General features: G+C 40.8%; 2 protein-coding genes across 3 annotated transcripts; one reads left to right on the top strand and one right to left on the bottom strand.

Annotated features, from left to right (window-relative positions):
* Positions 1-564: 564 nt before the first annotated feature.
* LOC135702716 (uncharacterized) lies at positions 565-2,995 on the bottom strand. The gene is made up of 4 exons (XM_065223760.1): positions 2,776-2,995; positions 1,681-2,583; positions 1,311-1,622; positions 565-1,245 (listed from the first exon to the last, which is right to left on the bottom strand). The coding sequence occupies exons 1-4, from the start codon at positions 2,821-2,823 to the stop codon at positions 688-690; spliced, it is 1,821 nt and encodes a 606-aa protein (XP_065079832.1). The 5' UTR covers positions 2,824-2,995; the 3' UTR covers positions 565-687.
* Positions 2,996-7,502: 4,507 nt separating this feature from the next.
* On the top strand, positions 7,503-26,589 carry GAPcenA (GTPase activating protein and centrosome-associated). 2 transcript variants are annotated; one of them, XM_065223736.1, is made up of 9 exons: positions 7,503-7,608; positions 8,896-9,583; positions 19,732-20,188; positions 20,255-20,454; positions 20,611-21,947; positions 23,733-24,440; positions 24,497-24,742; positions 25,070-25,234; positions 25,296-26,589. In XM_065223736.1, the coding sequence occupies exons 2-9, from the start codon at positions 9,049-9,051 to the stop codon at positions 25,524-25,526; spliced, it is 3,879 nt and encodes a 1,292-aa protein (XP_065079808.1). In that variant the 5' UTR covers positions 7,503-7,608; positions 8,896-9,048; the 3' UTR covers positions 25,527-26,589. The 2 variants fall into 2 exon arrangements, with proteins under 2 accessions (XP_065079808.1, XP_065079809.1); XM_065223737.1 differs by lacking the exons at positions 19,732-20,188; positions 20,255-20,454.
* Positions 26,590-27,685: the final 1,096 nt, after the last annotated feature.

The following is a 27,685-nucleotide window of genomic DNA, read 5'->3' as shown; positions in this document are numbered from 1 at the left end:
ACCCAAAGGGTCAGGGTTCAATCCCGGTCGATAGGAAGGGTCCAGGTATGCCTCCCTGGCGTCGGTAGCATTTGGTACACAGTACGGAAAATAAGATCGACGAAAAACAAATCCAGAAAAAAACACCCGGGCTAGGCGCTTAATACAAAGGTGATACACAAGGAAGAAGTGTTAGTTTGTTTACTGAAATGAACTATGCCCATTTTGTTATGGCAAGTTTTGCTATAAGAAATGCTCCTTGTGTTTATTAGCGAAATTCACATCAAATATTGATTAACTGCGTAGGAAATTAGTTTGGCACCTTCCGGTCGTATGAAACAGGTCAAAAACTGTCCAAATGTTTGTTTTGAATTTCTGTATGGCAAAATAGTGAACTTTTCGTGAACATTAACGGCAAAGAACTCACCAACACTGGGAGACTGTGAGCTCCTGCCCACCTGTCATAAAACCATCTCGGCACCCGGGCACCCAGCTCCCAATTGAATAACACAGTATAGAAAAATTCAGCTGTTCCTAGAATGGTCCCCCAAACCTTGCGCCAAAATTTAAGGAACAAAAATACATTGAAATAATTTATGAAGATCACAATAATACACAAAATTACAAAATAAACAACATAAATAATAATCAAAACATCACTTAATGTAATATCTTATGTGAAATCTTCGCGCTGCGCGACTACCACGTTCATTTAGAAGTCATACTATTATTCGGAGATAAATGATTGACCATCACCTGATTTTCACTATTATTTTGAACCTCAATGGTGGAAGCAGCACTGGAAAACGCACCATCCGTCGATTCTTCCAACCCACCACTCGCCGACTCACCCTCGTCCATGCTTTGATTGATCCTAACGAGGGCACTCTCACCCGGTGATGAACACTTAACCATAGAGAAACTTACATTACTATTATCTAGGGAGCTAGCGAGAAAACTGCCGCTTCCACTGGTACTGGCTCCGCTCTCGGATGGATGACTTTCGTCGGTCGGTGTTGGCGATGTGCTTTTGCTGGCTGACTTCCTGTTGGGGGTTGACACCGTAGCCGTTTGCTTCCGTTTCACTCCGGAACGACGAGTCCGAGTCGCTGGTTTCACCAGTTGCCCGTTCAAAATAAGTTTGCAGGCTTGGTTCGTTGCCGCTATCGAACTAGCAATGTTCGGCGGAATGTTGGAACCGGTGGACACATTCAGACACTTCATTGCCGGCAGGGCCTTTATGTTACGAAGCAAGCGGAAGTTGGTCTGAAAAAAATTCAACTGCACAATGCGATACTAATTCCATATAGATACGATCTATTTATATTTACCCTAGCAATGGAGTGGGCATCAATGGTAAGTTTCTTCAGAGTAACCAACTGCTGCATATGATTAATCATCTCTGGTGTTATGCGGCTTATGTCAACCGACAATTCCTCGAGCAACGGTACAACTTCGGCGACCGATTGGAGCTCATCACCGTGCATCCGGAAAGCAAGGCTTTTAAGGTTCGGAAAGCGCTTCAAAATATCGCCAAATTTGTTCGGTCTAATGAAGGTACACATTGAGAATTTTTCCACAGTCCGCATTGGCACCACACGGTCATCCTCTTGGAATAGTAGCAGACAGTGTAACGAGAGCGTCTATACAAAGAGAACCTATAAGAATTTATATCAATTTAAACTTTACAAACAGATTTACCTTCAAGCATGTCATCCTTTCCATTCCGTTGAGGGAGAATCTTTCTGTTGCTAACCCGCCAGAAAGCTGTAGCACCTCAACGCGTGAGAGACTGGTAAAGATCGCAGTCAGCAACTGCTGATCATATTCGCAGCGAAACGATAATAGAGCCGTTTTCAACGACTTGCAACCCAGAAGGAAGTCCTGAAAGGCTCGTGCGTGGAAAGTTCTTCTTTTACGCCACTGATGTTCCGGCTGAAGCAAGGTAAGGTCTAGTACTTTAAGCGCAGGCAACCGCAAACTCAAAAAGTCGTTGATCGCTTCACAACTGACAGTTGCCTTCAAGACCTTCAATCTAGCGGACATCCAGAGGATCATACTCAGATCCAATGGTCGATACAGAAGTGTTTTGAGCTCATTAACATTGGGCATGGTTCGCAAGAATGACATCTCGAAGCTGTACAGATTAAACGTCGAAACATAGTTCTCCACATCGAAGCTCAAAGAACGAACAGCATAAAGAATGGGTATCGAGCTGTGCATTGTATCATCGCACTCGAAGTATTTAGCTTTAATGCACAACTTGGTCATTCGAGTGCACAGCGCAAGCAGTTGCAACAGATCCTGGCATTCAAGGGACACCAGTGTCAGCTCCAATGTATCCAAATGTACAGCCAGCTGTTTAACAATCTCAAACAAATAAGCCGGACTGTCTAGCTTGAACGATCGCAAGCACAGATGCTTGTAGTATCTTTCCGGAACCATTCCGATGTCTCTAGGAGGGTATTTCCGCTGGTCTAGGTCCAAGTTGAGCATGATCCGATTTGCTAAGTGTGTGAATATGAGGTGATTCCAGTGCTTACAAACGAGTGATAAATCGAGTAGGCATGTGATGTCGAAATGTTTGAAAATCGCAATCCAAATCTAGAGACGTGAAACGAAAATTCAGTTAGTTCCGCCTGGTAACCCTAGACTTTGGACTCCCAATCTGCAGCCTCAAAATGCGGTCATTACTAAATGGAATATAAATATTTTGAGAAAGGCGTCTGATAAATTTCCCAGCTCTGATTCCGGAACGAACGCAAATGGAAGATAAGACAATGGGGACACACTAACCTCATTGGGAAGCTGGGCAGACGGCATTTCTGTATTCCCATTCTTCATTTTACCGATTTAGCAGGGTGAATTTCTACTTCCCGGAACGATATGTTACTGTATGAAATGGTTGAATGTTAAACACTTGAGTTCTTCAATTATTAATCGAGTAAATCATAATTTTTGCGACATACAAATAAAACACTCAACACGAGGCCATTTTTATCTCTAAAATCGTGAACAAAATGAAAAAAACAGTTGTTTTCTTTTTTCTGTTAAAATGAAACACGCTTTCCGTTGCCAAGTATCTGCCAGAGACGCGGTGTGGCCAGAGACGCAGTGTGGCGAAACATTTCAATGGACTAGAATCCATCTCCACAGAGTTATACACGGCCAACTACAACTAAAGCCCTACAGTAAAAGCAGTAAAAGTATGGACGACTGTCACCACAAAACTGAAAAAAGCTGTTCCAATCGTGCAAAGCGGTGCATTTTGACGGTTCGATTGGAACAACTTTTGACAGACGTCCATACTTTTACTGTAGGGCTTTAACTACAACAACTCAGCGACTGAATTCAATTGACACAGAGCATTTTTTTCACACGAAACTCATTGCTAATGAATAAGAGCAGCCGTACCAGTCGTTGCCATTTGCGGCACTATTTTACTTACGCACAGCGTTTACATTTTGGCTTAATAACCACACCGGTCGTTGCTATCATAGTCATAATTTAAGTTACTGTTTTCCACACCGGCAAAACAAACTTTTGGCGTTTATTCAAAATAGCAACCGTCTGATGCGTTGCTACCGATAAAAATATAAGCACCGATTTTCCCACGACACGACGCGTGGCTAGTGTTGCCAGAACTCCTAACGAGTCTGACTCTGACTCCAGCCCAAAAATTGCTTTAAGTGCTTTCTATTTTTTTTTTTTCGTTTCTTACAGACCCAGTGTTACACAGGAAACCACGCCTGGTTAATAATTAATTTTAGAAATGTCGAAAAACGTTTCTTCAACAGGTTCACATTTATTAAAAAATTACTTTTTTTCACAGCCCCATTCAGGGTTGCTTCCACTCACTTGCTATAAAAAAATGATTTTCTGAATTTTGAAATCATTCGATGTTATAATGATATTTTGTACTTGTTAGATACAAGAAGCGGATGAAAGGCAACCCGCATAAACGCAAACCATCACTTGACCTTACCGATAATGGTTATAAATTGTTTATAATCCCTCCTAAACTTTAACTGAAATGGTTTTGGAACCTCACATGAACGTTTGTGTGATAAAGTTTTAACCTTATGTATTATGGTTTTTAGGAAGCGGACCTTACAAATAATGGGTCGTTAAGAACCAGTACCATTCCAAATTCTTGTTTTCTCCATACATTTTCGGAAAGAGAACTATATTAGAACGTTTTTACTTATGGTTTGAGAACATTAATGATTATGGTTATGGTAGTCAGTAAGGTCCATTAATCGTTTTGTATTATCGCTCAACTTTACGTGGAATATATCGCGAACTGATAATTATTAATTTACAGGCAACCAATTCGCGATATATTCCACATAAAGTTGATCGATGTTACAAAACCATTCATGGGCCTTACTGACTACCATAACCATAACCATTAATGTTCTCAAACCATAAGTAAAAACGTTCTAATATAGTTCTCGTTCCGAAAATGTATGGAGAAAACAAGAATTTGAAATGGTAATGGTTCTTAACAACCCATTATTTGTAAGGTCCGCTTCCTAAAAACCATAATACATAAGGTTAAAACTTTATCACACAAACGTTCATGTAAGGTTCCTAAACCATTTCAGTTAAAGTTAAGGAGGGATTATAAACAATTTATAACCATTATCGGTAAGGTCAATTTACGGTTCGCGTTTATGCGGGAAGTGTTTGACTCATAAAACCTGTCAATTTTGCTACCAGAGTGTTACAATAAGCGATTTTATGATTCATGAGCGTTCACTCAGAGTGAGCGCTCGTGAGTCGTAAAATCGCTGATTGTGACTATCTGAAAGCGAATTGGACAGGTTTCATGTGTCAAACACTTGCCTTTCAACCTCTTCTTGTATCTAACAAGTACAAAATATGATTATAACATCTAATGATTTCAAAATTCAGAAAACCATGTTTTTATAGCAAGTGAGTGGAAGCAAGCCTGGCCCCATTGATTCGTCTATGCTCCAGTCCATTTTTGAAACAACCAGCACCGACATTGACATCGAGAACCTCATGTTTTGCTTCCGCCTACAGACATGTTATTTTATTCATCATCCTGCCTGGCCTCAAGAACGGATGGAGATCAGCCGGGAGTAGTGTGGATACTTTAATATTGTATTCAACAAGCGATCGCGTTAGGTATTCTGTTGGGAAGTTTTAGAACATTAGCGCTTTCCCTGAACTCGTGCAAGAGTGAGTGAGGTTTTTTGTTTTGATTTGACATGCTGAAAATTGATCTTGGTGTTTTTCGTTTTAGGCATGCCTTCATGGGTTTGTTCGCGTGTGGTCACTTTCTGCGCTAGTAACGTCGCTGATGGATAACGGAAGTAGAACCCAACGTAGGAGACTCTTATCAACCCATACTTATGCCGTGCTGGACATCGATGGAATCAAACTTCAACTGAAGAATCCCTGATCTCATCTTGGCTGGCGGGGCAGCTGTTCTGAGCTGAATGTGGTAACTATTTTCTGGAATCCTACCCTATTCGACTACACATACAACATTCATCAGCTGTGGCGTGGAGACTACGTATATACGCTGTCTTGCAATGAGCACTCATACATCTAGTTTTCACTGGAAATCCTATGTATGAGTGCTCATTGCAAGACAGCCTATATCACGTGATATAGGCTGTAATGTGAACGGGGTATAAGGCGCTTATACGCGTGCCGGAACCGAACTGGCATAATAAATATATTTTTGTATTTGTACACGGCGAATGAGAACGACTCAAATTTGAGTTTAGTTCACTCATAATCGCCAAAAGTGCAGGAACTCAGCGATGAGTAAAATTTGTCTCATGGTTTCCTGTGGAAAACCTAAAAAATCTGCCGGAAAATGAGGAAATTGACGAAAATTTTATTCAGTCTCGGAGTAGTACCAATAGACTGAGTGAATCCAATCTTTACTTTTCTCAAATTCAGGAATTTTTCCCTGGAAAATCCTGGAAAAACCTGGATAAACATGAGGCAAATTAACTCATCGCTGAGTTCCTGCACTTTTGGCGATTATGAGTGAACTAAACTTAAATTTGAGTCGTTCTCATTCGCCGTGTAGATTTTTATTTATCAAATAAAGAAAATATTTGGATTTAATATTTATTCGAATTGAATACTAAAAATTATTTTATAATCTTCAAAATACTTATATTTAAATTGAAAATGCTTTTTGTGTAAATCAAAACAGTACATATTATTTCAAATTTACCACATTTTCATGTCAAAAACTTGTTTTGAATTGAAAATAACCCACTTTTAGTTTCAATACGCCGTGTTTTTCATTTGACAGTAGTACAATTCATCTTAAAAGTTTTAGCTTTTAAAAGTAGTGAACGGAAAACTTTTAATTAGACAATTGGTTGACTTTAGTTTTGAAAGCTAACCGCTTTCTACCAAAAAGAACCAACGCAAACTTTAAATTTTACTAATGGTTTTTTTAATTTTATCAACGATTATTTTTTGTGTGTAATATCTAGAAGAGGTCTTCGGTCTCCAGGTCACTCGTCTACGTATGTATACATGAATTGTTTCCATTAATGTGATAAATATTTTGAGTACTTCTCGAACCCCAGTTTTGAAATTTCACAAATTTAAGGGTGTGAATGTACTGACAGTCCACCACAATTGATGATTTACTATATATTGAACTAAGATATGCCCAAACAAATCAATGAGAGCAACCGTAACGGTACGCTGCTAAACTCATTTTAGCAGCCCCATCATAGCACAGCTACCGTATCGGGGGTTGCCATACGAGCCACTAAAATAGCAGTCGGCTTCTCGGTGAGAAGCGCGTTACCTAATTTAGCAGCGCGATAGCAGCGCGGGAGAAAGGTTGCTATTCGTAGAAATGTCAAAATTCTCACTACCGGTACGGACTACGGCGATTAAATTGATAACCGCGATAGAAGAGTTACTAAACTAAAATGAGAGCGCTGTGCGCTGTTAGAATAGTCGCTCAAATGACAACGACCGTTACGGTTGCTCTTACGGACAAAACAGTTACGCCCAAACCTTAAATCAGTCCGGAAATATGAGTTGATTCGACGCAATTTTGAGTTACTCTCATCGTTCGTGTACGTTCCACGTCTCTGATAAAAATGCATCTCGAGACAGCTTGAGCAAAAATGCATCACATGTTTTTGAATGCATTCGAATGATCTGTCTCACTCACGCAAACGTATTGAAAACATTCTCGTACTCTCTCAATCCTATTACCGCTAGCCGCCTGAGGAGCGAACGCAATACATGAGAGAACTGTCAAAATTCTTCACTCTTCACATCAACGATGCCAGATCTACGGAATTTTCCATAAATTTGTGGATTGCTCGAATTTTGCGTTAATACGGATCCATAAACAAAATTAATAGGTTTTCTAAGGAATTATGTGGATTTAGGCATTATTGTATGGAATTATTCTTGAATCCGAATAGCGATAATTTCTTCCAAAAGTTTTGGCATCTAAGGAATTGACCTCAAAGAAATGTGGCATCACTTCTTCACATCAAAACGTCCATTGATCGCGAGAAGAAAACAAGACCCGTTTTTCGTTTCTGTTTTTTGCAAAAATAGTGCTTAAAAGTTTAGCAAAAAGTAGCAAATTGTAACCGAAAGGTACGTCGATAGTGTGACGATTACGTTGATTGTAAATCCCGTTTCGTGTGGATACATTTTGGGAAAAAAAATGTACAAGTGAAAATCCATGTTCAGGAGAAAATTTTCATCTTTGTCGATTTCCTTCGATCAAGGGTGGGTGGGTGCTCCAATGGGTTGGGGGGAGGAGCGGGTGCGAAAGAAGAACCGAGATGGGATCGATAATGTTTGTGTTGTTTTTGCTCACTCTTCTGCTGAGGCAATCTCTCACACGACGACGGGATGACTATATGGTGATGGGGAGGATTTATCACTCGGAATGTTATTATCTACGATGACCTCCAGCAGCTTTCGTTATGATTCAAATGTTGCTGGTTTGTTATCGTGTTAGTATTGAATTTCAAAGATTCCCGTTTATTCTTCAGATCGATATTGGATTGGGATTTTGATTTCTATTTACGTAACGAAACGAAAACGACGAATTCGTGGGGAAGAGGAAACTAATTTAATTGACCAATCGCTAGGAGTAAACGTAAGTAGGTATATGCGTTTTGTGGCTGCTGATATTCCATTCAATTCATAGCGAATGGGTTGAGATGTGGAGTAAAATGCTGTAAATACATAGTGAAAAAATCTTGAGTGTGAGGTACCCCTTGTGAGATGTGTAACGTTTTACGTCGATTCTGGACAAAGAAATGGAATGATCGTGAGTAATCTCTGCGCAAACAAATTGTTCAACAATGTGTAACTTTAGTAAGATAAATAGTTATCAAGGTCTATGAGTTTCAAGCTTCTCATCCGTTCCGCATAGTTCTTTTTGCGTAGAGTAAAGGTCGATAAAGATGAATGTGATTGTGCTTTGACTGCTGGCTATACAGTGGAATCATACAATTGTTTAGGGTATTCAAAGTTATGATTACGGGTGGAAAAAATACTCGCTGCAGCGGGCAGACTGACCCCATTTTATTCAAGGATACTTGTATTTGCCGCACCTTGCGATGTGTACCTTCTTTTGGGTAGACAGGTACCATATACAGGTAATAAACTAGCACACCATATCAGTTGCCAGTGATATTTGTACTCTACAAAAATCAATATAAAACCACTATTAAAAATATGAATGTGCATATCGACGATATGCATGAGTAATGATGCATTGGTTATGGTAATGGTCATTGCTTTTATTCTGATGGCGACAACGTCAATCGGAGAATACACATTATTGGGTACATAGGAGCTTTAGATAACATTGTTTTTCTTTTTCTAATGAACCATAATTTTAAAACTTTTAATTTTATCCCATTCCAGATGCTGATCAGCAAAAATGTGAAACTTTAAGGTACTTTTAATTCTCGCCTAAGCATCCCTGGAAATTTGTTAAAACCACATATAAGGACATCGTCTCTCTAGCCACACCTACGGTAAAATACCATCCGTTCGCCAACCTGGTCAATAAATAAGATGGAACATGATCAACCTATCGAATCTAGCAATGCAGAATCACCGACAGCAATCACATCACAACTAAACGTCAACCAAGCGAAAGCGGACGATAATCTCAGTATCAAATCATCCGACTCGGTCACAACCAGCGGAGAGTACGAAATCGTTCCGGAAGCGCCATCCCTCTCAGACACGGTGGACGGTGCCTGTTCGACTCTTCCCTCACCGATCATGAACATTGTCAAAACGAGCGGTGAAAGTTCTTCCCCCAAGAAGCGCACGAATCCACAGGAGGAACCGGTTCGTGATCCGAAACAGGTATCCGGGGGTGAGCTTCTGAATCTGAGCGAATGCTTCGACGATGAGGAAGTGTTGGTCAGTTTGGTTGCCGTAGCACCGCCGACAAAATTGGATGCCATTTCACCGATTCTAAACATCGAAGGCAACGGAAATGTGATGGATTTGGAGAAGAACATGGATGAGGTCATCCACGAGTTAGACGAGGAACGAACACTCAGCGCGAGCGATGGCGAGCCGGGCAGTGCAAATAAAAGTAAGTTTTTTTTTCGATCGTGGAAGCGGGGAGGAAAGCGGTTTTAATTTTGCTGTTTGCTTAGTGCGATTGCTTATTTGTTGTGTTGTGCTTTTTATAACTGGCTGATCACTGGCAGCTCATCGCGGTTGATAGTATTGTAAGCGGCCTTAAAGCCGATCACTAGGTGCATGATATTCGCGACATTTTTTAAGGATTTGTCACAAAGTAATTTTTAAGTCTGCGCCTATGAACAATAACCGATAGTTCTAACATTCTCACTTTTCTTACTTTATGTATACTGCGGCTGTTCGCATAACAGTCCCGTTTCCTGTGGATTTCTTATCTACACACTAAGATTATTTCACAGATTTATGTGAAAACTTACCGAAATCTCAACAGCTGAACGTTCGGCAAACAATTCGGTGATTTTTCACAGTATTTCTGTATTTTTTCACAGAATACCAGTGAAAGATTACATGAAATCTGTGACAAATCACCGAACGTTCAGAAATATGTTTCGAGGAGTGTATCGATTAGCTTGGGACCGAAAAGAGTACCAGAGCTGAGCCAAAAAGTTGAGCACGTTTCTTCGGGACCTTCTTGTCTTTGATGGTAACTCTATGGTATGGAGTAGTAATTTGAATATAGATTCTGGAAATCACAACTAATTTAGTTCTGTAGAAAACCTGGAATATCCATAATACATGCATGATTGTTTGGAATTCTTTCTATTTCCTCAACTGTTATCAGGCTTTCTGTTATCAGTTTGGCAAAAATCCGAAATCACAAGAATTTTTGAAAGATCTGGTTTTTTGGAATGTTTTGAAAATCTCAGATTTGTAATATTGTTTGAGATTCTGCAGCTACCTATTTAGACTAAACTGAGATTATTTTTTTTTAATCTCCTTCAACATATTTCCAAAATTTTTCTCGTTTCTAAGAAAACATAAAAACAAATCCCAGATTTGGGAATATGTTCATGAGCCTGAACTTTTCAGGATTCTTTTTTCCTTTATTTAACAGCTGTTCCGCAATCTAGTGCCAATCACCAACGGACATCGATTGCCATCCATTGACGGCAATCGAATTTGCAGGAAGGCAGCTTCCACACCTGCGTACGATATCGTACCCATTTAATAACACATGGGCCGGGACCAACGGCTTTACTTCTTTTTCGAAGGAAGACGTGACCAGAGATTTTTATGCCTCAGAAAAATCCCACCGACCTCGGCTGGGATTTAACCCAGACCCATTGGGGTGAGAATGCAGTCATGCTTACCTCTACACCACCGGCGCCGGCGTTTCATGATTCTGGGTGGACATTAAAAACATTCGTAATTCTAGGCCTTTAAAAAATTTCACATTCCCCACATTTTTAAAAACTGCTCAGAACCATTGGTGATAAAAATCATTTTTTCTACACTCAACTTAGCTGAAATGAAGACAAACTTAACAGATATACCAACACACTTAATGTAGCTCGGTAAAATCTCCAACTTTTACTTTTGCTGATATCTCTGCAAAATATCTATTTGTTAGCTGATATCTCAGCAGGATCTTATTTGTTAGCTGAGTCTCGGCAATTTTTTGACTGAATCTCAGCTAAATAAATTGCAGAACTACTCGGTTGTTGGAATCTTGGAAAATTAAGTGTGAACTACCTGCATGAATTTGAATTTTGCCATAACAACATTCTCTTGTTCAAGGCCTTGCCTTGGTTCAGTGAGGGTTAGAGCCAGTGATGCAAAATATCATGACACTCACTTGACACTCGTCAACGCATCAACCGACTATCGCTGACTGAACGTTTTGTCACGCAGTGAGAGGAAGAGCCATGGCAAACAACAATCATCAGCAATGGTCGCTGTTCACAGGCAAGACGTAACACTCGCTGCTGATGATGTAAAGCACAACAAAAACAGTGAAGACTTCTGCAGTACGATGGTGAGAAAAAAAAACTAAACGACAAGTTACAAACAAAGCTGGCAAAATTAATCGGAAGCTGTTGGGCTCACTCACCAACACACTCACTTAAACCAGCAAAGCAGCAACTGCTTCAAAACGAGCACAAATGAGTGTCGTGATTGTCGGGAATGACCAGATCGGTGATGAATCACCACCGAAGACGACATTCACTAGTTGCTTTTTACTTCTTTCGTCAACTTGATGGATGGTCATGGAGAGTACTTCGACGAGCACATTGATAGGAATGTACCAAGCGGTACTACCATCAGCTGTTTGACGATCGTGATTGTGATAGGTCGCAACTCTGGTTAGAGCGCGTTCTGCCAGGTTTGTCGAGGTAGATTTCATGTGTGATTGAGTGATGACACTGGACATTGTTATGTTAATTCACTTTAAAACGCACTTTTTATATTTCATCACATCCAAAAAGTCTTAACGAAATGTGGCGCTTGCGAAGATCACTTGAAGATACGGTATGACGAAACATTGATACTAATTGTATAAAACACAAGTAAATTCTTCCAGAAATTAGTTAAGATAACATATTGAAAAATGTGTTAATTGTTAGTCCAAAAATTTAATGTTGCATTAAAATATTCTTATAATATTTCGTGTTAAATTGAAATGTTCCCTCATTTCACATCCGCTGAACCATTCTGAACGGCCATACCGTTGAGGTTATATCACAGCATTGCTAAAATGTTTTTATATGTATCTATCCCAACTAACAATGAATGTTGAATAAGAGCTTATTCAGGCAAAAATAAGCTTCTTCAGCGTTAAAATGACTTATTGAGCTGTTGATCAACTAAAATTGTTTGTTGGGATATCTGTTTCGTTACCATGCAGTCAACAAAGTAAAAGTGCAAGAAGAGCTGCAAAATGGAGCACATGCGATACGACAATGGAGTGATGCTCGTTAAGGAAATACCCGGAGACACTGTCTATTTTCCACACTGGTGTTTCGGTTTTATAAGACGTAACTAGGACTTAAGATCATCATACAAAGAACTAGCAACTCAAGATCATCATACAAAGATAATGGACGTCGACATGTCGTAGAACACATCAGACTAGTAGCAACAATTAATACGAAACTATCGATTTTAAATTGGCTCACTACTTGACTAGCCTATTGGTCCCAAGCAAATCGATTAACGTACCCCATTCTAGTCGAAATTCTAGTACTACACTATGTTTGTTTTGATTCGCTATGAAAGTTTGACAGATAAAATGAGGGATTCGTGGATTTTCCTATGTTTCGAGGGGTGCATCGATTAGCTTGGAACCGAAGAGAGTACCAGAGCTGAGCCAAAAAGTTGAGCACGTTTCTTCGGGACCTTCTAGTCTTAGAGTTACCTCTATGCTAGTATTGATGCAGAGAAGGAAAATTAGTTCACAATTAGGCACGAACATTGCACAGAAGGGTGAAGAAACAGAGGCAGCTGGTGCTTTATTGTTGTTTCACATCAACAGGCTGGATGAAGCCCCAATGATGTTAACCTTATCAACTATGGTAAAAAAATACATTCAAGCATGGTCATAACATAAAAAACATTAAAAAACATATATCTTATAGTCAGTTACTCCTGCCGGTGAAAAACAAAAGAAAACTTTCGACGAAGCGCATCACGGGAAAGATGAAAGTCGAAAACAGATGCAACTCTGTTGAATGTTCTCTGTTGAATGTTCTCTGTAGTCCGCAAATCGCACCGTGTGCTCCATAATTTGTGCGACGTAGAGGCAGTCTTAGCATAAGGTTATTACGAAGCGGTCGGGGTTGAACATTCAGGTCAATTTGCTTCATGATAGCCTCGCAATCTGTCCTTCCTTGCAGGATATCTGCCGCGGTTAGGGCTCTGCTTGTGTCTCGTCTAGTCCGGAGAAGTTCTAGGTCGATAAGTTGACAACGGCTTTCGAACAATACTCAAGCGTCGATCGAACAAGCGAACAATAGAGAGATTTTAGACAGCAAATATCAGTGAAGTTTTTAGCTATCCTAGAAATGAACCCTAAAGTTCTTGACGCCTTATCGACAACATATGCAATGTGTTGCTTGAATGAAAGCTGCGAATCCAAGGTCACACCCAAGTCTTTCACCTGATTCACGCGTTCGATTGTCGAGCCAAGCAGGTCATAGCTAAATATTATCGGTTGTTGTTTTCGTGAGAACGTAATAGCGGAGCATTTGGCTGGGTTCACTACCATTCTGTTTAACCTGCACCAACTAGCGAATACATTCGGTTGACGTTGAAGAAAGTGACAGTCAGCAATAGAGCAGATTCGTAGGAAAATGTTGAGGTCATCTGCATATGATAACCGAGGAGCTTTGATGACCAGATGCACGTAGTTGAAGTACAGAATAAAAATTAACGGTCCCATGTGGCTTCCCTGAGGTATATCTGATGTGGCGAAGAAGCTAGCTGATCTGCAATCCCCTATGGCAACCTTTAGTTGCCGACCGGTAAGATATGATCGAAACCAACTCAGAAGATTACCGCATACACCGAGCCTGCCAAGTTTAGCAATCGCAATAGCATGGTTCAACTTGTCGAATGCTGCGGATAGGTCTGCATAAATAACGTCCCTTTGAACCCGATCCGACATGCTTTCGGTTATATACGATGTGAGACACAGTAGATTGGTGGTAATAGAGCGGCCGGCAGTAAACCCATGTTGATCAGCACTCAAATACTGCTTGCTCACTAGCTCGAATAGCTTCGAAATGGCACTTAACGATGTAATTCCTCGATAGTTATCCACAGGTCGTTTCCTTCCTTTTTTGTGGACGGAAAACATGTGCGCAAATTTCCAGCAAGATGGAAATATGCCACCTGAGAGAGACATTCGGAACAGGCGAAGAAGCGGAATTAACAAGCTAGCAATATGTCTCTTCAAAAATACAGATGGAACTCCATCAAGTCCAGGATTGAAGGATGACTTGAGGCCTTAGAAATCATCTCAGCATTAACATCAATTGCACCCAGCGTTTGATCATTTACTGGAACGTTCCTGGCAGCCAGGTTAATATGGTCGTCAGTTAGTATCTCATTAGTGAATACACTGGCAAACTTTTCGGAAAAAGGTGGCATATATCCTGAACAGTGGCAGCAACTTCTCCGTTGAATTCCATAGACGATGGGAGGCCGGATTCCCTGCGTTGCTCGTTCACGTAGTTTCAAAAGGATTCCGGGTGTAGCTTAAGTTTGCGCTGGATGCCTCGTTGGAAACTTGAAAAGCATTCACGACTGACTCACTGGTACATGTGATTCAGCCTCACATAATGTAGTTTCAGAGGAAGCGTGCGATACTTCGTAAATCTTCTCAATGCTGCTCTCTTGATTGACTTCAACCTACGTAGCTCTCTCGTCTACCAGGAAGGGTGAGACACTTTGTGGTGAGTTCTTTTCGGGACGTGTCTGTCAATGACATATGCCAAGACATGTGAAAAGGTTTGCGCTGCAGCCTCAACGTCATCTGGATCAAGGATGTTCTCCCATACCATGCTAGACAATACATCTATGATGCTACGGTGGTCAGCTTTACGGAAGTCATAAGAAACCGCAGCTGGATAGTTGTCGAAATCACGCACGAGTTTGTCCTCAACAATGACAATTAGAGGAGGGTGATGTGGAACTAGCTTATTTAGTGCACAAGGAGCCGAGGAAATTGATGGAGCCCTGTCCTGTGTGCTCACGAAGCAGAGGTTCAAACTACGACCATTTTCGTTAACTACATGGTTAATTTGAGAAAGCGTCGCTGCGCTGTAGTTGTCGAGAAGGCTAATAGCTCCTGCGTGAAATGTAGAGAAATCCGCTTTGAGATGGACTCCACGAAACGCCTGGTAGATTGAAGTCACCAAAAATGAATATCGCATCAACTGGAGTGGCACTTTCGACAACTGTGAAAACTGACCGACAGTGAGTATCGATGAGTTCATTGTCACGGACTCGATCTGGTGTAATGTACAGAGCGCATAGAAATATTGTGCGATCACCCAGATTGATGGCTGTCCGAACCTGCTCCACATAGTTCCACGAATCGTTCTCGATAGCCTTTGCCTCCAACCCGCTGCGGACAGCTACAAGGACACCTCCACCAGTAGATTTACGGCTGTTGTTAGGATTCCGATCGCAACGAAAGACCTCGTAGTCAGGACCGAAGACTTGACTGGAAAGCGTTCGATAATCGAGCCACGTTTCGCACAGGACAATAATATCGTGGTGAGATCGTTTTAAATTATAAATACACAAATTAATGCTGGGATTGGAAGGGATCATCAGGGCACCCAATTGAAGCGATTTGGACGGGGAGAGTGGGAATGCCAACTCCCTGTTGATAACATTTATTGTATAAAGGGCGGGCTCTTCTCTCCACTCATTTGGGAATCTTCGTATTTTTGACCAATTGGGTTCTTTAAGGGGTTACGCCTACCTGCAAGACCGAAAAAAAGCGAAAGTTTGGATTTTTTTCTCGAAAACGACGCAACATATTGAAAATCGGTTTTCTGCCGTTTATTGAACACACATTAAATGGTACATTTATCAGTCGATGCTGTAAAAACGAGGTCCTGGTGCCCCGCACGGCTGCTCCCCGTGGACGATGTTCTAAAAAACGCTTTTTGCGGTGCCAACTGCGGTTTGTGATGTAATCATCTGAAATAAAAAAAAACATGCCAAATCGTTAAGCATGTGTTAAACTAGTTCTTGATCGTTCGGTTTTTGTTTTAAATTTTTTTGACAAAATGGCGGTCTTGCAAAGTTGAAGTGCCGATTTTTGATCCTTAAAATTTGTCTTTGATCGGCTGTAAAAAATCGAAATTAAATGATAGACGAAATCCGAACGATCGTGGACTGCACAAAATAGTACTGAACAGAAATCAAAACGAATCGGACGAATCGAATGTATACATTTCGTGAAATTTTTGGCACCGGTTTTGAAAATATAGATAATCGCGTTTAAAGTTTCAAGTTGGGTTTAGTCCACTATAAGTGAATATTTTTGTACGTCGCATAACTTTCACAATTTTCATCGGATCAACTTGATCTTTTGAGGAAATATTCTTGACTTTATATACTTTCGATTAGGACAATAAAACAAATCGATTTTTTGAAAGTTTGCATGTAGGCGTAACCCCTTAAGGTGTTTCGCTGTGAGATCCTTATTCTCGTAACCACTTCGAAACTTTGAGTGCACAAATATCGGCTTCTACGATACGTATTTACCACAATGAAACAAACTGTTACTCCACGTTTGCTGTACTGCCACCGACAAACCGACATGAATGACCATAGCAATAACAATAAAATTTCTGACCAAAGCACACTACTGACATCTGGCTCCGTGTTCGCGGGAAATATTTAGCTTAGCCATGAACCCACATGAAAAAGTTTCGAATTGGTTTGTGTCTGATCTATTATGGACAAATTTTTTAATCTAGATCAATAAATCCTATGGTTTTGACAGTTCGGATCACTGCACATTTAAATCGGCCGTTTACAATTTTCGGGCATAAGTCAGAATTAAGTGCCATGTCGGTTTGTCGGTGGTACTGCAGCATACATGAAGTAGCAATTTCAGGTGAAATGGGGCATTAATTTCCGAGATTTGCGTAATTGAAAATTCGAAGTGGAAGGGCATGTATAGCCTACGTGGGGGTCATTTGTGGACTCTACAAGGAATCACCTTAATGGTATTGAGGTAAATGCATATTCGTAATCTGTATTAAAAATGGAATCAATTTTGGTACACTGGAACTATTTTAAATAAGTACGATTAAATTAGCAAAAATCACGTTATTAGGATAGAGGTAACTCTAAGACTAGTACAACCGGTGGAAACTAACGATTTTAAATTGGCTTACTACTTGACTAGCCTATTGGTCCCAAGCAAATCGATTAACGCACCCCATTCTAGTCAAAATTCTAGTACTACACTATGTTTGTTTTGATTCGCTATGAAAGTTTGCCAGATAAAATGAGGGGTTCGTAGATTTTCCTATGTTTTGAGAGGTGCATCGATTAGCTTGGGACCAAAGATAGTACCAGAGCTGAGCCAAAAAGTTGAGCACGTTTCTTCGGGACCTACTAGCATAGAGGTAACTCTAAGACTAGTAGGTCCCGAAGAAACGTGCTCAACTTTTTGGCTCAGCTATGGTACTCTCTTCGGTCCCAAGCTAATCGATTCACCCCTTGAAACATATGAAAATCCACTAACCCCTCATTTTATCTGTCAAACTTTCATAGCGAATCAAAACAAACATTCTGTAGTACTAGAATTTTTACTAGAATGGGGTACGTTAAACGATTTGCTTGGGACCAATAGGCTAGTCTATAGTCGCTATATTCATAGTCTGGCGGATAGAATCTCGGGAACCAATTGAGCTGTCAAATAGCGGAACCAATCGAGCAAATCATGACCAACGACAGAAAAGAGCGCATCAGTACTGCGGACAAAATTCCGGAAACCGTTTTTTCGTGACTAAAGACTCACCTACACAAACTAACGGCATCTTTAGGTTGTGGAAAGTTTCCCCTATCCGATGATGCTTGTAATTTACCTTCAATTGGCGAGGAAAGAATAATCAACGTTTTGTTAATAAAAGTTGATAGTACCTTTTCAATTGTTGGTCTACAATATATTGAATTGGTTCAGATTTTTGATAGATCGAAATTCTATCCGCCAGACTATGAATATAGCGACTATAGGCTAGTCAAGTAGTGAGCCAATTTTAAATCGTTAGTTTCGTATTGATTGTTGCTACTAGTCTTAGAGTTACCTCTATGCTAGGTTGAAGCACTACTCCTTGAGTGTGATAGTAAATGATAAAAACAAACACTGCTCAAAACTCTTTTCACAGTTTAAGGTTTTTGGAGTGATTTGAGTAATTTCATTTTAATTCTGTTAGAATTCCCTATCTTTTGAAACATTTGCTTTTTTCGGCCACTACATGTAGACTTCCTCAGAGCCAAGTACCATGATTGTGAAGAGGATTCTAGATCCATATCTGACGAATATCCCAAATAAGTTCTGAGAAGAATTTTAAAAGGGTTGTGGTGGGATTCCAAGGAAATCCCAAGAGAATAGAGATCTTTAAAAAAAAACTAAAGATAATTCTAAAGAAAGTTACAAGGAAATTCAGCGATAAATACCCAGCGGATCGAATTCCAAAGGAATTCTGAGAAGAGTTTTATGAGAATTACGAGAACAAACCAAGGACAAATGTACTACATTAACAAAGTAGTTCACTCTTAAATTTGCCATACAGCCCAACAAACATTTAATGTTGAATAAGAACTTATTCAGGCAAAAGTGTCTCTGAAAAAACAGAAGAGTGAACAATATTGCTAATACAGTATATTTGCCTCAAGGATAGTTAAAAGCAGAATTGTAAGACAATTCTGAGCTGAACTGCATGGAAATCGTAAGGAGAATTCAGGCTAATTTTAAATACAATTATGAATTTCTTGATTTTTTTTGGAGTGTTCTGAAATGTCAAAAAGAAATCTTCAAAGAATCTTAAAGAAAATCTCCAATTTATTTTAGAGAAACTCTGAAAAGAATTCTGTGAAGGAAAGGAAATTTGAGAACATTTCATAAAAATCCTGTAAAGAATTCTGAGCGGAAGTTCACAGACAAATTTAATGTTGACGACTTCGAACGCAGAAACAGTTTTTACCCGAAAAGTTTGGTAATTTTCCCGCTTTTGCGATATACGTTTAAATTAACCATATAACCGAATGCGATTGAGCCAAAGAGATCACTCGGTTAAATGGATCATTGCTTAGACTACATATTTTTTCCTGGATGAAAACGGCTGGGAAAATTGCCAAAATTCCGGGGCAAAAAAACGGGAAATTGCTAAAACCAAATTTGCTGGTCACCATGGAAAATATATGTACATCACCAATCGAAAATACATTACCGTTGTCTATTGAGGGATAACTCATTATAATAAACTTCACTAGATCACTATCGAAAATCCAAACGAGGCTCACCACATTGACACAACAGTTATCACCGTTTGTTGTGTAGTTGTAAGCAACGAAAAATGCTTCCGTGCTTTAGAACGCGGTGCATGAAATCCGGTACGCATACCATTCCCAATTCCGTCATTATTGTTTGCGCATTGTTTTCTTTCGTCATCCAAAACATTCAATAATCATGCCACTAACAGAAGACCACGCTTTGCAAATTTTTAGCCCCCGTTAAATCCGCCTCGACCAACAGCAGCAGTGGCAGCAACAGGCCTTTGGTTTCACAGCTGTCTCTACGTGGCTTGAAACCACGCAGCACCGTCGTCATCGGCACCAATGGATCAGCAGCAGCGGTAGGGGTTAGTACTCCCAATGTTCAATCGCCGGAAAATCGAGTCGGACAATCTGTATTCTACGACTGCCTGGACGCCAGCCCAATGGTGGAGAAGAAAGTAGCGAAATCTCCCTGTCCGACGGAAACGGACGACGACGTGTCCGATATCGATCAGGAATGTACGATCTTCAGTGGTGTGACCTACCTGGGTGCGACCCGGATCAATGCTCCGAAGTCGGAAAAGGAAATCCTGCAGAAGGTAGCGGAAATGAATGGCAGTTCCAGCATATCGCCCCTCGGTATGAAGGTGTCCGTTAGCATCCCGACTCGCTCGGAAGGACTAGTGGTGTGAGTAGAGAATTGTGTTGTAATAACGCAGATAAAATGAGTGAACTGAGTAACGATCGTCCACAGGCTCTACGACGGGGAAACAAACACTGTCGTGGCGACCTACGAGGTTCAGCGGATTCTGTTCTTTGTTCGGGGCCCGGTCAAGTCGGCGAACCAGGCGTGCTTTGCGTTTACCTGGTCCCACGGAGAATCACAGGAAACTGCCACTCACCAGTGCCATGTCTTCAGATGTAACATCCCGGAAGCGGTCACCCAAGTTAGCGGTTAGTTTTAAGAATCATAATCACACATATTTGTATTTTGGTGCCTGGCTGCCTGCTTATGTAGCTATATTTGCTTTAAGTAGTTTATTTCTTGTTTTGTAGCAATGAAGGAGTCGATCTTAGTAATGATTATTAAAATGTTATTTATTTGAACAGCTTGCTTCGCCAAGGCCTTCCAGCGTGTGCTTCCCCCGAGTATTCCGGCTAGTATGACAACGTCGCTGGCAGACATCAGTACCAACGTTATGTTGTCCTCGATCACCTCGGACAGTGCCGGCAATCCGATCCAGTCTGCAATGTACGAATTTAGCATTTCGCTTGAGATCAAGGAAAAGGAGAAAAGTGGCTACATTACCGTGCCCAGGGATGCCAAGTCCAGTTTCCGGCTACGGTGCAACACCGATAAGGAGGTTAGCATAGTGGTGAAACAGATTCCATCGGAACAGTATCCTCCGTTGTACATCGAGCGATGTTTTGGTGTGCTGCTGAGCCCTGGGAAAATTGTCCGACAAGCTGATATGCAATTATTGGATATGGTTACCATGGGCTACATCAACACAGACACGACTGTGCCACCGGCTCCGAATCCAATGACGGCTTCGATTACATCGCTAACGGCTGCTGCCAGCTACGCTCAGAACCCGTACCAGATCCGGGCCGAGTGGAAAGCAAATGACAAAGCGTTCGAACAGCTCAATACGGAAACGCAGAAGAAATCTCTAACCGTGGCAGTTGATCTAGTCATCAAGGGTATCCAGGAACCGGTACGGTTCGTTATCGAAACGTCAGTAATGATCCTGTCGCAAAGCGAATTACGAATCATGCAAAATCTCTTCACCAACAAACGACTGTTGGTGATGCACTACTATCTGACGCTGAAGGAGAGTGACGAGGGCAACTGGAAGGTGGAATCAATTGATCATTCAGATGAGATCGTCGAACCAACACCGCCGGCATCGCTTTCGTTGAATCTAAACTTCAAAACATGGACGTTCAAAACGTCCGCAAGTGTGCAATCGATGGAGTTTGACGACTCCAGTCCGGAGTATAGTTCCGACGGGGACGAACCGCTACTGAGTGGAACCGGAGAAGTTTCCAAGGAATGTTCCAGCGCTCTGCTGGAAGATTGGAACGAGATATTGGTGGAATGGGATCGAGACCATTTGGATAAGCGACCGAAGAACCTGGCGAATTTGGTTCGTAGTGGAATACCGGACATTCTGCGGGGAACGATTTGGCAAAAGTTAGCCAACGTGGAGAACAAGACGGATATGGCCGATTCCTATCGTATACTGATTACCAAAGAAACGAGCTGTGAGAACGTGATTCAGCGGGATATTAACAGGACATTTCCGGCGCATAGGTACTTTAAGGATACCGGTGGAATGGGGCAGGACAGTTTGTACAAGGTGTCCAAGGCGTACGCTGTGTACGATACGGAAGTTGGCTACTGCCAGGGGTTGAGCTTCATAGCAGCCAGTTTGTTGCTTCATGTAAGTATGAGTCTTCAGTTCAATTTCGGCCCAACTTTTTAGTAAACTCTCATAAAACAATTTTGGAGCTAGGAGATCACTAGAAATAATTGAGGCTAGGGGCTGTTCATAAACTACGTAGACAGTTCAGGGGGGGGGGGGGGTTGAGAACTATCCACGGCCCATACAAATTTTAAATTTTTTGTATGGACAATTGTCTACGCAGGGGGAGCGGGGGGGGGGGGTGAAGAATCCAAAAAAACTGTCTACGTAGTTAATGAACAGGCCCCTAGTTGAAATGCAAACTCCACGTCTTTAACGTCTCATGAATACAAGAGTTGGAGCGTGTAGTCCTGTTTCATAGTTATAGGATCGTTTTATTGGCTAGAGATTCTCCACTATACCTACCAGGGAAATTCATTCAGAACAACGAAGGAATTGTACGAGTTTAAAAAAAGTCTTCGCAACCTGCCCGCGCGTTTATCTATTCTTGTTCATCTTTGTCTGACGAGAACTTAGAATGTTTGCTGATTTCGGTAAAAGTTGCTGAGATCAATATGCTATGATTGTTGGAGAGCAGCCAACCATTTAAAGTTTCTTATTAAATAACTAAGCTACTGACCCAGATATCCAGAATGCACGTATATTTAAAGAAGTTTCTGTGATATGCAAACATAGAATGCTTGTACGTACAAAAGTGGCAAATTTTAATTTATTTTTAAGCGACTTGATTCGACGTCATATACGATTTAATCTGTGACAACAAATATGGAGTCTAGGGCAGGCCTGTATAAGACGTATTACGTCTTAAAAACTGTAAGGAGCCGAAAGACTTTTTTTTTCGACGATTCCAAACATGTAGAAATAATATTTATCTTTTGGATACTTGAGCACAAGTGGCTGCTGTTTCTGGGCTTTGCTTACGCTTGTTTCTTCTCTTTTGTTTCCTTCGAGCACCTCTATCTCTTCATTTGTTTCTTTGTTATTATCCCGTCATAAAGAATGTTCTCGTTCCGATTCAGACATTTAGATCGCTAGGTCAGGGCCATTGCCTTTCGTATAATGAAATTACTTGTTTCCATCTCAACAGCATTCACATTCAATGTCAGATTCCCGGTCCGAACTAGGAATTTTTCGGGTCAACAAATTCTCGACTTCCCTAGGCATGATCATACTTGCCATACAATAATACTACTGCAAATATGGTACTGGCTTAGAAAGCTGTGGATGTTCCCAAAGAACACTAATAGCGAATTTGTTTATCATCGGAATTACGAAACCGAACTTGTTGTCAGTGCGAACCTCAACCTGAGGTAGGTTTTAAAAACAAACGATCAAATTGGCGTTTGTCAGAAAATAAGCAGGCAGATCAACAATCAATACGAAACTATCGATTTGAAATTGGCTCACTATTTGACTAGCCTATTGGTCCCAAGCAAATCGATTAACGTACCCCATTCTAGGCAAAAAATTTAGTACTACACTATGTTTGTTTTGATTCGCTATGAAAGTTTGACAGATGAAATGAGGGGTTAGTGAAATTTCCTATGTTTCGAGGGGTGAATCGATTAGCTTGGGACCGAAGATAGTACCAGAGCTGAGCCAAAAAGTAGAGCTCGTTTCTTCGGGACCTTCTAGTCTTAGAGTTACCTCTATGGGCAGATCTTGTTACTCGATCCAGGTTGGAACTGAATAACAAATTCGCTATAAGTTGCGAGCCGAACATATTGAGCTAATGATTTTCCACACCCAATAAACCATGCACTGATGTTCTCCTGCTTATCATACTCTTGAACGTAATTGCAGATGCCCGAGGAAGAAGCCTTCTGTGTCCTGGTAGCCCTCATGTACAACTACGGCCTTCGTGATATGTACAAAATGGGGTTCGAATCTCTGTACCTGCGGTTGTACCAACTGAACCGTCTTATGAAGGATCAACTGCCGGATCTTTACGAACACTTTCTCAACACGGGTGTCGAGTCACACATGTTCGCCAGCCAGTGGTTCCTGACGCTGTTCACAGCACGCTTCCCGCTGTACTTTGTGTTCTCCATTCTGGATGCGTTCCTGTTGGATGGGGTCACGGTGCTCTTTCAGGTCGCTATTACGTTGCTCTCTGTGTGCAAGAAGGATCTCCTAGAGCTGGACTTTGAGGGGATCCTGAAGTACTTCCGTGTGACACTGCCGAAGAAATGTCGGAGCGAAAACCAGGCCAAGAAGTTGATGAAGCTCTCTTTTGAATGTAAGGTGAAGAAGATGAAAAAGTACGAGTTGGAGTACATCGCCAAGAAGGAGGAAAACGAGCGTAAAGAACGAGAAATGAAGCAATACGAGCTGCGTTTCCACGAGGAAAAAGGAAAGATGCAGCAGGAGATTGTGGTTCTGAATGAGAAACTGGAGGCAATAGCGAAGGAGGAAAAGAAGAGCAACGGGATTATCGCAGATTACAAGCAAATTATCCAGCGACAAGAACATGAGAATAATAAACTTCATCAAATGTTGGAAGATTTGACGGTAAGTCACATGACTCGTACATAAGGATTGAGATGAACGTCTAACCTTCCTTTCAGAAAACCGTATCCGGATGTTCAAAATGTTCATCCAGCATACCAAAATCATCGCCGTTACATAAAACGTATGGCAAAAATCTGCAGCATGCTAACAGCGAGAACAACAATGATCAAACCATCCACCAGACGGAAAGTAATCTCGGGCCATTGGATCCACTGTTGATTGCAACGCAACGGATACGAGAACTGGAGCTGGAGTTAGCTCAAACCAAGCTGGCTCAGGTTGAAGCCGAGTGTAAAAATCAGGTTTGTGCTACCTACCGCATTCTTGATAAAATAATGTTGTTAATGTTTGGACTGGTTTTCCTATACACTCAAAAAATAAATCACATTTCCGATGGAAAATATCCATTAGAATTTCACATAGCTTTCATGTGATCTCATAATTGGTACTCGCACTACAAAATCCCATGAACCTTATGTGTGCAATGAAATTTATGTGATTTATCACATAGAATTCATGTGATCATATGAATGTTATGTGAATTTCAGATAAAAATCATTAGTTTTGTTATTGGAAAAATATCATGTGCGTTCCCAATGGTAACTATATGAAAACTTTTTTCGGTGTAGGATCTTCATCACCAACTAACCACAACACTGACCGAGCTACAAACGAACCGCAGTAGCTGGCAGCCGTGGTTTTCGAAAACGCTAAACTCGATACAGGAGAAGGTGGTAACGAGGCGTGATGTGAACGCTCCGATGCCCACGTTCCAATCCTACACTGATTCAAGTGTAAGCCTCATGATAACATTTACCTTAGCAAAAACTATATTCCTACATCACTTCGTCATAGGTAAAATTGCGCGAACATTCCCATACCCTACCGGTGCAGACGCAGCTGCGGAACAAGCTGAACCAGCGCCACAGCCTTGGACAGACGGGCTTCGAAGCAGCCTGTGGCGATGACATCGTTCGTGCGGGGAATATCGGGCTTGGTGGCACCGGCGATGGCAGACCAGGAGCGGGCAATAAAGAGCACGTCATATTTGGGGATTCCGCACAACGGTGTAACAGTCTGAAGTAAATCCAGCCAGCAGCTTGTCGCAGACCACAAATACGACACTGCATCACTCTCACAACTGATTCTCCGGAAGGAAGAAAGCAAACTTAAGAATACATAACTATTTTAATAACAGCATATTAGGTACATATAATAGCAGAGCCAGCAGATAGCACGACGCCATGATATTTGACCGAGGAGGAGCAAGTGACGCAGTTGGAGCAGTTTATTAGCATGCATAGAACCAACCTGGTATTCGGAGAGTGACAAATATGTTCGTCGCCCAGCATTTTTGGTGCTTGATTTTATTTCACATACAGATCGCCGGCATATGCTTAATATGATCGTGAAGAATTTTCGTTTTGAGTGGATTACGAGTCCCATTTATATCTGATGCTTAGACGTAAGATTGATCTTAATCATTGGTTTTTATCGTACTGTGTTACCCTTTTCCAAGATTTTCCACTAATCGGTAATCGCTCTGTTAGAATGTGAAAAAGCATATCTTTCGATATATGTATTAATAAGCTAAACCCGTTGATGTTAGCCTACCGGTGGGGTTTAGTGTTATAATTTATTTGTAGTTTTGTTTTCAAAGCAACATAACTTGTACTGTAATCAAACTAGTGGAACGGAAGGGAATTCGCAGCCTGCAAGAACAACGCATTTTTTCAATGAATTCAATATACCTATTATCAGGAGGAAAATTTTTGCTAAGTAGAAAATAGATCGAGCATACACCCCCCACAATCGCGCACTGTTTGGACTTTTTACATCAACAATATTGCATAATCTACGGCGCAGTTACCTACCTACCAACTTTTCCCGATAATCTTGTTTTATGTTCTCTGTATGAATTTGTTGGCACCTAACGTAGAGAAAGTAGTAGCGAAATTTTAGATGGGAAAGAGTAAGTAGATCAGCGTTGACAGAATTTAATCGATCTAAAATAATTATTACATCCACAAAAAAATAACAAGTACTTTCCGTGACTATCTTTGTTCGTCATAACACGTTATATGCAGGATTTATCAAAAAGAAGAATACAAGTAAAATGGATAAAGTCAAGCATTATTTAAAGTATCACCTATTTTCACCTGAGTAGTGACTTTTGAAAGAAAATTCCTTGTTTATGTCGTAAAAAATACCAGTGAAACCGCTAATTAATCTATTGGGGTGGCATTTAGCTAATATATAAAGCTTATAAGTAATATATTTGCCGTAAATAGCCAAAAACGATAATAATCCCTTCTTGCTGCTATATAAAAGTTGTTTGTTTTCTACGCCCTTGATCTACTGCACAATGTTTCGCCAACTAACTAGGACCATAGCGTCCCACACACGATCCAATTGGTACCGGCCGGATTCGAAGTAAACGAGGCAAGCAACCATAAGGGATTGTTGTCTGGCATTCTCACACATATACCGAGTGAGACCGAAATCCGTGAACCTAAAAAAATAATCGAAATCCGTGCACTTACTTTTGTATGCGGTGTACGGATTTCCATCCTGTACGGTACTTCTTCAGCTACCCAATGGGCTAAGATTCCTCCGATTGGATCATATTTCATCAGCCAGAGAGAAAGACGTCACGATACGTTCATTGCATACAATTATTATGAGAAGTATTGTAATCAAATTGAGGTGAAATCTCGTTAACTTAATAGTCAACAAACAGCCGGTTAAACAAGCAGATGCTTTGGACTATGTTGAGGGTCTTTTCCGGTTGGAAATTTCACTTCACTTTTCTGGGAAAAGATACGCATTAGGGCGAATTTGCTTTTGTAAATAATGACTTCAACCGCCGATATGTCGCAAATAATATGATGAAGAATTGGCATAATTTCTGGAAACAATATTGATCATTTATCTAAAACCAACAGGTGAAAATTAGCGCATTAGCCATAGCAGACACAGTTATAATAAGTTATGTAAGGGTCAAATACGACCAAGTTACTGAAGTTTTTTTTATATATTGTTTGATTTTTGTGACCAAAAACGGATATTTTTTTCCGAGTCTATTTTTTCCTATTACCAACCATCTATTTTGCTACAACTTTGTCTAATACGGCGGGTCCAAACACTAAAAGAAATTTATGTTGAAGGCGAGCGCAGTTTTTAGGTGAGACAAAATAATAATGAGGATAAAGTGCTTCAAGAGGAGCTGAATAATTTACTAACGG

The sequence above is a fragment of the Ochlerotatus camptorhynchus genome, unplaced genomic scaffold, assembly GCF_037179485.1.
Source record: "Ochlerotatus camptorhynchus isolate MF236.1 unplaced genomic scaffold, CSIRO-AGI_Acam_v1.1 ptg000196l, whole genome shotgun sequence".
Classification (NCBI taxonomy): domain Eukaryota; kingdom Metazoa; phylum Arthropoda; class Insecta; order Diptera; family Culicidae; genus Ochlerotatus; species Ochlerotatus camptorhynchus.
The sequence above is the reverse complement of the archived record's forward strand: the minus strand, read 5'-3'. Positions and strand labels throughout refer to the sequence as shown.

Coding starts and splice junctions, on each gene's coding strand:
- LOC135702716 (XM_065223760.1), bottom strand. CDS start 2,823: ATGAAGAATGGGAATACAGAAATGCCGTCTGCCCAGCTTCCCAATGAG. Junction 1,623..1,680: donor AAAGGATGACATGCTTGAAG/GTAAATCTGTTT, acceptor CTCTTTGTATAG/ACGCTCTCGTTACACTGTCT. Junction 1,246..1,310: donor ATGCCCACTCCATTGCTAGG/GTAAATATAAAT, acceptor AATTTTTTTCAG/ACCAACTTCCGCTTGCTTCG.
- GAPcenA (XM_065223736.1), top strand. CDS start 9,049: ATGGAACATGATCAACCTATCGAATCTAGCAATGCAGAATCACCGACA. Junction 20,455..20,610: donor AGCGGTCACCCAAGTTAGCG/GTTAGTTTTAAG, acceptor TTATTTGAACAG/CTTGCTTCGCCAAGGCCTTC. Junction 24,743..25,069: donor AAGCCGAGTGTAAAAATCAG/GTTTGTGCTACC, acceptor TTTTCGGTGTAG/GATCTTCATCACCAACTAAC.